At 43.6% G+C, this 13309-nt stretch overlaps 1 protein-coding gene across 2 annotated transcripts in view; it reads left to right on the plus strand.

Annotated features, from left to right (window-relative positions):
- Nucleotides 1-188: 188 nt before the first annotated feature.
- CMYA5 (cardiomyopathy associated 5) overlaps nt 189-13309 on the plus strand; it is a 111142-nt gene continuing 98021 nt past the window's right edge. For both annotated transcript variants that reach the window (XR_009700817.1, XM_061189392.1), the window contains exon 1: nt 189-563. Coding sequence is in view for 1 of the 2 variants with exons in the window: in XM_061189392.1 (XP_061045375.1) it covers nt 391-563 (173 nt within the window). In the remaining variant the exon portion in view is untranslated. The remainder of the gene's footprint in view (nt 564-13309) is intronic.

The raw sequence follows: 13309 nt of genomic DNA on the forward strand, positions 1-13309 counted from the left end.
CTAACCCACTCTAGAGGGAAGAGAAGCAGGGGGCCTCTGTGCCTTTCTTCCTCCCAACTCCCGGATGCAGCGGGAGCCTGCGCCCCTCGGAGTGGTGCTCTCCAGTTGCCCAAAGGGCCCGCCAGGGATCCGCCTAAATTGGGGCGGGGAGGGCTGGGGGAAGTTAGACGCCCGGGGAAGAGGAGACGCCGAGCCCGGGCCCCAGGAGCTCGGTGGTGAAACTTTCTGACGCCTATTTAAAGTCACGGGGCTCGCCCGCCCCCGGGAGGGAACCCGAGCCGCCCCGCCGGGACAGGGCAGGGCCGGGCCGGGCCGGAGGCGCCGTCAGAGGGAGAACACCAGGCACGGCGCGGGCGGTTCCGGCTCCAGCTCCGGCCCGGGAGAGGCGCGATGGCTAGCAGCGAGAGCAGCCACGCCGCGGACAGCGCCCTGGGCTCCGACGCGGACGAGGAGGCGACCCGGGGGCCGGACACTGAGGAGGAGTCGGGGGGCGAGGAGGACGAGACGGCCGCGGAGTCGGACTCGGACTCGGAGCCGGAGCCGGAGCCGGAGCCGGACGCCAGGTAGCGTGGGCCCCTCGCTCCGGGCCCGCAGCCAGACGCGCGCCGCCCGGGCCGGGAGGGCGGCAGCGGGGTTGGGCGGGTGCTGCGCGGGGGAAACGCCGCACCCTTCCTTTCCCTCTTTTTAAGCGCTGGGGTTCATTTCCCTCGAGCTAAGTACTTTCTCTCTGGGGGCGCTGCCTTGTGAAGAACTTGAAGGTGCAGGTGCTTGCTGTCAGCTGGAGTGACAGGCCCGGCTGGAGCAGCAAAGTTCATCCCTCCCCATCCCCCCTTCCTCCCTCACTACCACCCCCTCCCCCCAGCCGGCTCCTTGTGACTTGCTGCTGCTCTTGTTTATTCCTGGGGATTTACTTCGGGTCCTGCCGAACTGCAGAGTTGTGCAGAAATGCTTACATTTGGCCCAAAGTCTAGGAACAATCTTGAAAGCCTGAGCCAGAGGAGAAGAGGGTATGGGGTGGGGTGGAGGCCGAGAAGCCGCTCTGGAAACTTCAAAGGACTGAAAGTCTCCTGGATGCCCAGCACTGGCCTAGGTTGCTAGAAGCGGACTTAATTTTGGTACAAACGCCCATACATTCTTTGGAGAAAAGAAGCATGAATTTCAGTCACCCCTGTTATTAAAATTCTGCCTTTTTTTTGGTCTCAAACATCAACATTACATGTGAATACAATTTAGGTAATAACTATACACAAATATGGGTCTCCCCGCCTCCCTTCTTTCTTGTAGGCCCTAAAATGAGAATAGCAGGAATCATCTCCTCTCGATTTGGATTTGTTTTTACCTTTCCTTGTTCTCTTTGAGTATGGGGATGGGGGTAAGGTGTTTGTTTTTAGTTTTAGATTTGTTGTTTGGTTTTCGGTTTGTTAGTCAGTTGTGTCCCTTCCTAAATCTATTAATATCAGTAGGAAGGCTTTGTAGGTGACAGATGGTTGTGCAGTACTGCAGAGCGCCCATCTTACCCAAAGTTAAACGTGCCGCCCAACCAAAGACAGCAGAGCTGAAGCTGAAACAGCCCACAGAGGGGCATTGATTAGGGTGAACTGTCAGTCAGATAAGTCTGGAATATCGGTCACATATTTACCAAGTGGGGAGCAGGCACAGTCCCTGCCCTCAAAGACTTTGTGGAGGAAGTTAGGAAGCAATATGGGGACCATGAGACAATGTGCTGAATACACGGGAGGGGAGGGAAGGACAGACCATGGTACTGTGGAAGGTCAGAAGAGTGTGTAGATCTGCGGCTGCCTTCAAAAGTAGTGGGCATGACTTGGGCCCTGGAGAATGGGCAAGAATTGCAGAAAGGAGACGCAGAAACGAAGGCACCTGTGGGAGACGGAACAGGAGTAGGGACCTGTGATTCCTGGGCAGTACTGAGACGGGGAAGTCTGTCAATCCAGCCTTTTCCCTTAATGGCATCCAGGATCCTCATATCCTTTTGCCCAAGCAAAATTTGCACCCATGCCACCCAAGAATCTGAAAACTCGTTTACTCTAAAATGTGAGCAGCTGATAGAGATTCAAAATACCACTTTGGGGTTGTGTTGCCCTTTGCCAAAGGTCAAGATCTTCAGGTAAAGGCATGATTTATCTGCAGTAAACGTCAGCCTGCTCTGACTACAGATGATAAGGTGGACACCAGGCCAAGCGTCGGAATGTAGAGTGGAGGGAAACATGGGGGAAGAGGTAGATGGTGGTGGTGGAGGCCTTGAAAACCATCCCATTTAAAAAATTTTGGATTTGATGACATGGGTAACAAGAAATCAGTAAACTTCTGGAGAGGATTTAGGAGAACAGATTGGTGTCATTGAGAAAGGAGACTGACAGGCAGATGGGAAAGTTGTGTTTGGGGAGGGCTCAGAGCAGAGAGGCAGCAGCAGAGAGAAGGAAGGGAGATGTGTAGGGATTGCTCCATGGTGGGGCAAGGGGAAGGGAGGTGGCAGCTGTAGGCTCTTTCAGGAGAGAGGTTTCTGTTGGCAGGAACTCCTCTGGGAACTGGGAGTTCTTGAATGTCTTCTAACCTCAAAGTGTGATCAGAAACCAAACCGTTTTGGTGGGCGTGAGTTTACAAATATGGCCTAAAGTTCTTTCTTCTGAGACTAGAGGTGAGAGCTTCGAATATTCTCTAATTTATGGGAAGGAAGAATGATGAGACATTCTTCCTCGCAGCTCCTCCATCCAAGTTTTACAGTTAAAAGAGGGCTCACTCCGTGCCAGGCTCAGTTCTCGTTTTAAACCCTTCCAGCAACGCTGTGAGGTAACTGTCCTGTTATACGTGAGGAAACCGAGGCTTTACATAATTTACTGAGGGTATAAGGCAAGTAGATTTAAGAACCAAGATGTGAGCCTCAGTCTGTTTACTCCCAGCCACTGCTAGACTTCCACACCTCCCTTCTTTTGGAGGAAAGACCCTTTCTTACTGTAGGGGAAACTTGAATGGCTCCAACTAACTTCTATATGGAAAGGTTATTGGAGGAAAAGGGAAGATCTTTTCTTCACTATTCTGAATAATAATGGGAGTTTTCCCCTTCTTGAATGGAAAAGTTGTCTCTGTGTTTCCTCAAAGATCAGAACTATTTGCAGAAGTTGAATTACAGACTGATTTTTTTTAAAATTGAGAGGCACATGAAAGTGACTGAATGGAAATAGCTTAAGTGATAATAACAGAATGATTGATTATGGCATCTCTTTTGGTATTATTAAGCCATTATTAAAATGTTATTTATGAAGATTTCTAACATTATGGGAAGTGCATATATTGAATTTGAAAAAAAGTTCATTGTATAATTTAGAATGACCTCACTATAAAATAAAGTACGTATTGGAAAAAGGCTTAAAAGGTTAATAAAGCTTAGCATAATAAAGGTTGTAGTAACTTTTATTAACCTTAAGGTTAAAAAAAGGTTAATAGTGGTTGTCTCTGAGTGATGGGATAATGGTCGACTAAACTTTTTTTTTAACTATATTTTTTGGTTTTTCTATAATGAACAGACAGTGCACTTTATTATCAGAAAAAAACTTCACTTTTAAAAACTCAAAAGGTACAAAGCGTCATCTGCTTGTGCATCTTTTCTTTGTTCTTCCAGCAATAATATATAGAATTATCTATAGCCACGTTTCTGAATCAAGGAAAAAAATCACCTTTAATTGTAAAGTGCAGGGAAGCTCACCATTATACATGCCAGTATTTGTATTAGATTAGAGAACTACCCTTCTGATGTATCATTCAGTGATATGAATATCATTGGCATGAAGAGGCCTGAGTGGCAGCCCTGTTTGCCATTCCATCATGGACAAATTCCCCATCCTCTCTGAGCTCCATATTTCTCATCTCTAAATCAGGATAATTTTACAGATTTATAAAAAGGGATAATTAGTGATAATTCCTAATTCATAGGGTGTCATAGGATTAAATAAACTATGTGAACATGTGTAAGAGTGCTTGGCCTTTAGTAGGTTACCAGTAAGTTTTAATTTCTTTACATCCCTTCAGATGAATCATTACTAGCAGCCAAGCTACCTTCTGCCCACCATTCATCAATGAGGGGAGAGTGATGTCTCCATTTTCAGTATGAGAAATGGTCCTGTTCCAGTTTGGCTTTCCTGTATTCCTTCATTCACTAAACATTCATGGAATGCCTACTAATTGCCAAGGACCATGCTGGGGATACAAACATTACTAAGACTCCATTACTGTCCTCAAGATAGTCACATTCTAGGTGGAGAAACAGAAAAATGTAATTATGTCATTAACTGTTATAAGAGATTTAAGGAAGAAAAGGTCTGTATGAAATACCTCAAAGTAGGCAGGAAGTCCTGGGGTCTATCCTGTCTGGAAGGATGGAGGAAGACTTCATCCAGGGCCTTTGGAGCAGGGTCTTCAATCATAATGAAGTGCCCAGAGGGCTCATTGTTTGTGGATACAAGAAAAAGATTTTCACGTTGCTAAAATTTAATACAAAAGTTGTATGTAAAAAGCATCTCTATAAAACCTGCAGGATTTGAGAGCTGGGAGAGGCTATAGAAACATCTTTTCCCAACCAATCCTTTTACAGATTCAGCAACTGAGTGTCAGGGGACGTTTGTTCAAAGCCACACAACTTTTTAGCGGTAGAATTAGGACTAGATCCTGGTGTCTGGACTCCAATCTATGTTCATTTGTTTATTCATTCAACAACTACTTATTGAACTCCTACCATGTGTCAGGCACTTTCTAGGCACGAAGGATACAGCAGTGAACAAAATGAACCAAGTTCCTGCCCTCCTGGGAGTGGCTTTCCAGGTTGGGGAGACAAATAAACAAACAAATATGTAGTATGTCAGGTGGCAATCAGTGATATGAGGACAAGTACAGCAGATAAGGATTATACTGTTTTGGATCAGGTGGTGAAGAAAGCCTCTGTGATGAGGTGACATTTGAGCAGAGACTGAAGGAATGAGTATTCTAGGCAAAGAGGAGAGCTGGTGCAAGGGCGCTGAGGCAGGACTGTGTGTGGCTTATTTGAGGAACACAAGGAGGTCAGGTTTCGAGAGCAAATAAGGGGAGAGTGATGGGAAACGGGTCTAAGAAGTGGTTGGGTTACAAATCATGTAGGACTTTGCAGGCCGTGGTAAGGGCTTCCGATTGTATTCAGAGTAAAATAGGAAGTTGGGTTCTGCCTACCATACCACTCAGGGTTAAAAAAAGAAAAGAAAACCATGGTGATTGCATTATCCCATTAAATAGTAAGCGCCTATACTCTCGTATACTCATTGAACACCTATTGTGTGCCCAACACTGTACTAAATGTTTCAAGCTTATGGTCTCCTGTATGGAGGAAGATACGTAAATAGACATCCATGATTTTTGTATTTTTCTGACTGTAGTCCAGCGAAGCCTGACTCTTTTGGTCTTTCCCACAGATCACTTGGAAATTTTTCAGAATTTTTGTTTTGGATCTTTTCTGTTGGTCAATTTTATTTTATTTTTATTTATTTATTTTTTCTTTTTAAATTTATTTATTTATTTATTTATTTTTGGCTGTGTTGGGTCTTCGTTTCTGTGCGAGGGCTTTCTCTAGTTGCGGCGAGCGGGGGCCACTCTTCATTGTGGTGCACGGGCCTCTCACTGTCGCAGCCTCTCTTGTTGCGGAGCACAGGCTTGAGACGCGCAGGCTCAGTAGTTGTGGCTCACGGGCCTAGTTGCTCCGTGGCATGTGGGATCTTCCCAGACCAGGGCTCGAACCCGTGTCCCCTGCATTGGCAGGCAGATTCTCAACCACTGCGCCACCAGGGAAGCCCCTGTTGGTCAATTTTAATTTCTCTGTTTAAGCACAGAGGTTTTTGCTACAACAGTGCCCAAATCTTAAAAATCATGTTCATTTGCAGCTTTGCCAGTGCCTGTATAAAAAAGGTCTGCCTAATCTGATAGAATTAAACTTATTAGTGACATTTACGTTTAATCATTGTAAGAAAGAAACCTCTTGGAAGGTGATGGGAGTTGGTAAATGGTTTCTGTTATCAGTATGGAGCACTGTGTTGCCATATGTCTATTTATATGATGTCTCCCACTTCTGTGCTTACCTAGGTGTTTTGACAAGGGTGTTATTTGAGACAGCCCTCTTCTGAGGTCAGTGGAAAAAGCTGAGATGGGAGGGGTGACTGCTTAGGATGCCAGAGACTGAGGGGAGGAGAGAAGATAAAGCAGAGGCTCTTGGAGCCAGGAATTGAAGGGCTATTTTAGTGTTGGCTGCATGGGTATTACATGCCCTTGGTGAGACTTTGACTCCGTATAGGGGACTACAGCAAGAGTTGGATTTTTTTTCTTTAAAACAGCAAACCTACCAAAATGTGGGACATATTAACTGATAGAATTTTGCCAAAAAAAAAAAAGTGTCTTATATTCCCTGGATATTCTGAACCTAGGCTCAATGAAAGCCTTGACTCAATTCGGACAATATAACCAAATTCCCCTTCCTTCCTACCAAAAGAGAGAATCAGATATAAGAGACTGGGTGTGGTTTGTACCTGAAATAGTAATCTTTGATTTAGCCCAGTATTATCCAATATTTCTATTGGATAATAAAATAATTACAATGTGAACCACGTGTATAATTTATAATTTTCTAACAGCTACATTAAAAAAGTAAAAAGAAACAGGTGAAATTAATTTTAATAATATGTTTATTTAACTCAATATCCAAAGTATTATCATTTCAACATATGATCAATATAAAAACTATTAATGGGATATTTTACTTTTTTGTGTGCAAAGTCTTTGAAATTTGATGTGTGTTTTACATTTACAGTATGTCTCAATTCTTCTTCCCCACCCGCAGGCAACATTTCAAGTGCTCAATAGCCACATGTGGCTAGTGGCTACCATATTGGACAATACAGGCCTGATAATACCTAGAAATCCATTAACTTCACTGGAATGCAGAGAACTGTTCCACTGATAATGAGTTCTATATGCTTGGCCCTATGCAAGGCACCAGAGACATAAGGGTGGTTGGATGGCACAGTTCCTTCTTAAGGAGCTCACAGCCTGGTGAGGGGAAGCAGTTAACTCCAACATAATGTCATAGCACTACACTAAGGATATTAACAAGGGAACAGAGAAAAGAAGTATATTCTTCTTAAAATGAAATTTAGAAAGATTTTGCAGAGGTGATACTCCAGCTGGGCAGAAAGATATTCCAGACACAATATGTGATTAGATGTTCTTTAGTTCCTGGTTCCAGCTCTTGTGCTAATTACTGCTCTGTTTAAGCTTTCTTTTTCTCATCCAGAATCACGCAGGATTTCCAGGACTGGGAATATTTGTTGAATTAATAAGTGAATGGCATGAATAAATGAGTGAATGAATGAGCAGGTGAATGTCAAGTCATCCAGATTCCCTTGAGAAGCAAATTTAGTTGGGATGTTGAACCTGTTAGATTAGGTAGAATTTCATTAGTTGCTGACCATTCATTTTCCAGGGATTGACAATAGCCAGGGACTCTGGAAACACAATAGCTTGGAGGGGACAGTGATAAGTACTGAGGGATTTTTCAATTAGGATGTCTGTGGTTATCATTCCCACCTTCTGTGACTCATTGGGAAGCCTCCCCTAGACTGACCCTTGAGCCGGATCATAGATGGACAGATAAGAATAGGCTTTGCATTTTGCCCAGAGAAAAGTCCTCTATTAAGGCAACTGGAGTGTATTCAGTTCCAAAACTCTACATCCTAGTCTGATAAAGTCCAAGATATGTGGGAGGGTTAATTGATGCTACCAAACTCTAAATGCTCAAAGCCCTCTCATGGAGCCATTACTATGCTTTCTTAGTTTGGGTACACTTCTCTTTAAAAAAAAATCCACAGCTAAACAGAAATTTTCATCACAAATTTCCTCTTATTGGCTGAGTTCACTAGGGCACTTAAAATTGTTGATTTGTAAATAAAATGAATTTCCTCCTGTGATGACGTCATTAAATTAACATTTATTAAGTGGAACACAGGGTGCCGGATGGTGAGCATGAGCAGCAGTTCAACAAAAGACCACAAGAGAAATTGAACTAGAGAAGTTTACTACTCACAAGTCCTGGAGGAAATGCACGGTGTACCTCAAGGGGCCATACAGGGAGGTCAAGGCAGAGTGGGTACAGGCAAAGGGAGAGGCAGAACCTGGCACACATGCCTTTATTAGGGTCTATATGTGGAATTCTTGGGGGTTCTTGGGCTAAGGCTGGATCAGTCAATTCAAACCAAAATGCATGGGATTTTGGTAAATTTCACAGGGGTCTTATCTAAGGGGCGCACAAGGGGAAGACGATGGAAGGTGAGGGAGACTATTGATCACAAAAACTGCTGGGGAAGTCATATCAGGAGCTTACTATGAGGACTGTCTCCGGGACATGTTCTTGCATGAGGAGGCTGGTGTCAGTTTCAGGCCCCTGCAGGCCATTTGGTGCAACAAAATGAATGCCAGAGCAGCAATGCCACCATGTTGCTTAGCTAAATTCGAGACACCTCCAATTTCAGAAATGTACCTACTAAAAGAAAAGAGGCTCATTCATTCAACAAATATTTGTTGAGGGCCTACTGTGTGCGAAACAAAGTAAATTGAATCTAGAATGAGTGAAGAAAACAGAGTTCCTAATCTTTAGAGTTTAGTCTCTGGAGAGGGCAGGCATTAAACAAATAATCTCACAAGTAATTAGTTGAAGCAAATGCATTGGTAAGATGAATTGGGCCTGGGGAGCAGAGGCAGGGTTCTGCTAGGGTCCCGGTCCTTCAAGTCCCAGTCTCTGAAGCCTCCTTGCTCCTTCCTCTGGGAGTTTTCTGTCAGTCTCTATGTCATGTTGCTAGCAACTTCTCTATCTGCCTACAGCAGGAGGTTTCACTGCCCTGTGGTCCAAATATTGCTGGAAGGCCTGGCTGCTGATGACACTTATCCTAGACAGGACTTTAGCATCATCTCCCTGACCTGTTTATGCTTCTGATGAGTGAACAGAGACCCAGAGAAGGAAGGGAAACCGACATCAACTCAAGGAATAGCTAGTCTATTCCAAGCATGGTCACTTGTTAGTTTGGTTTATTTTCACAATAGCTCTATGATATATGCATTGTTTTCATTCCCATTTTATGGAAGAGAAAATGGAGACTTAGCAATCTTGAGTAATTTACCTAATGTCAGATGGCTAGTAAGTATGCTAGGATTCTAACCCTAGTCTAATGGCAGAGCCAGTCCTGGAACACTCATGAGTTCAGGGCTCATCACCAGATCTAACACACATCTGGTGTTTATTAGCCAATTTCTTTCTTTTTTTGAGCATAAATTTACTTTTAAAAAACAATTATTTTGATTTATTTCTGATTTTAAAAGCAAAACATAAAAGCCCCAGACAATCTATGTAGTAGCTAATCCTGACCAGCACCTCAGCTATATTAAGTTTCCTAATGTGTAATAGGGAGAGTAGGTCTTATGTCTAAAAATAGATGTTAGAAAAAAAAAAATAGGTGTTAGGCAATCCTGTGTGCTTGAATTTTAATAAGGTCAAACATAGCAACACCAAAATAACTTCTCTGCATGCTCTATGGGATCATATGATAAATGTTCAATAGGTATTTACTTATAATATCTATAAAATTCAGATCCTCTGTTTAAAAGACAGAATTTGTATGATTTAGCATGGTACACTCTGAAGTTTTCATATCTAGTATTTTTTTTTTTTTTAAGAGAGAATGAAGAGAAGAGAGTGAGATAACAGTCTGTCTCTTCTTAGAGTTTTGGAATGTCCAAGAAGGACAGTTTTGGAAAGTCTAATAAAGTCTCTCTTCATCTAACACCATTTTGGGCATAAACCAGATTACAATGCAAAAACACTTGATAGGATTGAAAAGACCTGGGTTATCATCCTGGCTCTGCCATTTACCAACTGTGTGACTTGGGGCAAGATAGCCTCTCTGCATCTTTACCATGGCTTCCAAGGCCCTACCTGACCTGATTACTTCTCAGCTCATCTCATACCCTTCCTCTACTACATTCCAGCCACACTGGCTTTTTTCTGAACCTCCTGTGTGCTGTGCTAAGCCTGTCCCTGCATCCAGGTCTTCGCTCTTGCTGTTTTCTCTCCCTGGAACACTTTTTCCCCAAATCCACCCTTCACGTTTTGGTGGAAATGCCACTTTCTTAAAGAGGCTTTCTGCAACCATCCTGCCTAATGGGCTTTCTTCACATCTTTCACTATCGCATTGTTCACTGTTTCACATTCCTCTTCATGGAACCTATCACTATCTGAAATGGTATCTTTTTGTGTATTTATTGTTTATTGCCACCACTAGAGTGGAAGATGCATGAGGGCGGGGGCCTTGCTTCTCTTCTCTGCTACATCTCCAGCAGCTCGAACACAGTGTCAGGCACACAGTAGGTGCTTAAGAAATGGTTAGGTGCGTTAAGTGGTTGGATTGCAACACAAAATGTTTCATTCTAGGATCTCAGGTTTCCTTCTCTCAGATCAATACCACTCTTCAACACCTTGTTCTTAGGTGCCAAAGCAAGGACATGGAGAATGAGAACTGAGAGTGGTCTTTGAATTTGGAAAATGCAAGTCAACAGAGAGATTAATGACATTGAAATGTAAATGCCTTTGAGAAGGTTAATAGCTTAAACCTATCAGCATCTGTTTTAGGTTGAATTCCCTTTGGAACAAATCCCTTCAAATATAGGATCTAAGAGACTCTCCTGGGAGAAGAGGGGACCTGGAAGGGGAAATGAGTGCTTAGAAGAGGAGTGAGAGGGCACTAAGGGCAGACTGGCACTATAGCTGCACCCCTATCTATGCTGCACAGAGGAGGGAGCTAAGGGTATTACCTAGGAAACTGCAGAAAACAACTTTCTCCAAACCCTTGGCCTCAGATCACTAACAGCCCTGGGAGGCAGTGATATTCTTATTTCCTTGACTTCTTAGAGAATCCAAGATACAAAAGAGGCATGGGGGTGGGGAGAAAGCGTACACAAAGTTAACAGTGTTGATATCTGAACTAAAATTGCCTGATAACCAAATGTGTAGTTCAATTGGCCTGAAACCGCACAACTCACACTGGGTCTTGACCCCACAGGCCGGGACTCAAACCCAGCCAAAACTCAGATTGGAACTTGAACCCACTGTCTTTTATTTATTTATTTATTTGGCTGCGTTGAGTCTTCATTGCTGCGCTCGGGCTTTCTCTAGTTGCGGTGAGCGGGGGCTACTCTTCGTTGTGGTGCATGGGCTTCTCATTGTGGTGGCTCCTCTTGTTGCGGAGCACGGGCTCTAGGCACGTGGGCTCCAGTAGTTGTGGCACGTGGGCTCAGTAGTTGCAGCACGCGGGCTTCAGTAGTGGTGGCTCGTGGTCTCTAGAGCACAGGCTCAGTAGTTGAGGTGCACAGTCTTAGTTGCTCTGTGGCATGTGGGATCTTCCCAGACCAGGGATTGAACCTGTGTCCCCTGCATTGGCAGGCAGATTCTTAACCACTGCACCACCAGGGAAGTCCCCCCCTGTCTTTTAGTTGAGATTGCACACCTGGTCTCAGGACTTGCTGAAGTTCAGGTTCTTTATGTCTCAGTGCAGAAGGAATTCAGCCAGAGGCAAAGTTATAGGTAAGAAGTAGATTTATTGAGAGAGATACACACTCCATAGACAGAATGTAGTCCATCTCAAAAGGTGAGAGAGACCCCAAAATATGGGGTGGTTAGTTTTTATGGGCTGGGTAATTTCATAGGCTAATGAATGGGAGGACTATTCCACCTATCTTGGAGAAAGGGCGGAGAGTTCCAGGATTTGGCCACTGCCCACTTTTTGGCCTTTTTGTTTTGTTTTTTTAAAATTTTTATTAGAGTATAGTTGCTTTACAATGTTGTGTTAGTTTCTACTGTACAGCAAAGTGAATCAGCTATATGTATACATATATCCCCTCTTTTATGGATTTCCTTCCCATTTAGGTCACCACAGAGCACTGAATAGAGTTCCCTGTGCTAGTAGGTTCGCATTAGTTATCTATTTTATACATAGTGTCAAGTATCAATAGTGTATATATGTCAATCCCAATCTCCCAATTCATTCCACCCCTTCCTTCCGCCTTGGTATCCATACATTTGTTCTCTACGTCTGTGTCTCTATTTCTGCTTTGTAATAAGATTGTCTATACCAATTTTTTCAGATTCCACATATACCCATTAATATACAATATTTGTTTTTCTCTTTCTGACTTACTTCACTCTGTATGACAGTCTCTAGGTCCATCCGTGTCTCTACAAATGACCCAGTTTCGTTCCTTTTTATGCCTGAGTAATATTCCATTGTATATATGTACCACATCTTCTTTATCCGCTGGACAGGGACCAGTGTGTTGATGGACATTTATGTTGTTTCCATGTCCTGGCTATTGTAAATAGTGCTGCAATGAACACTGGGGTGCATATGTCTTTTTGAATTATGGTTTTCTCTGGATATATGCCCAGTATGGTCAGCCTCGGAACTGTGAGGGCGCTGGTGAGTGTGTCATTTAGCATGCTAATGTAGTATAGTGAACATATAGTGAGGCTCAAGGTCTACCGGGAGTCGAATCTTCTGCCATCTTGGACCTAGTTGGTTCTAACCAGTTTATGTCGCATCCTCAAGGATTGTGTCATTCTTTTAAAGATCGTGCCCTCCCCCCTTCCCTCCTGTTTCAGGCTGATAGAATTAGGACTCTTACTTTATTTACATATTTGATCATCTGGAAGAAAATCCTAGTGGAGTCCCTGGATGGCAACCGAGGTTGGCAGGGAGATGGAGGACCAAGGCAGAGAGCGGACTGCCAGCATCAGTCAGCACCTTATCATCTGAATAACAAGAATCAATGACCTACTTCATCTTGAAGGAAAATGGCAGGAAATGGCAACCACTTCCTAAGAGTTTTCTCCTTCTCTCTGCTCCAGTTCCTACTTGCTGCTCAACCTGCCAAAGTTTCCACTTGTCAATCCCATAAGTTCCCATGGACTGAGTTTGCATAGATTAAGAGTTTAGAATCATAAGTTCAGAAACCCAAGCTTTAGTAACAATACTGACACTGAACAGGTTTCTAGTTGCCAGTAGAGCCATATGTAAGTGATTTTCTCTAGGTGAGGGGTGCTGCCTTGGGTTCCAGAGTCTGTGTCAGTCAGTGTTTTGAGTTGCAATAGAAACTGTGACCGATTTAAGCAGAAAATGGCTTTATTCAAAAGATGTTGATAGCTCACAGAATTGTGAGAATTGTTGAAAAGTAGGTTTAT

This window comes from Eubalaena glacialis, chromosome 4 (assembly GCF_028564815.1).
Source record: "Eubalaena glacialis isolate mEubGla1 chromosome 4, mEubGla1.1.hap2.+ XY, whole genome shotgun sequence".
NCBI classification, from domain to species: Eukaryota; Metazoa; Chordata; class Mammalia; order Artiodactyla; family Balaenidae; genus Eubalaena; species Eubalaena glacialis.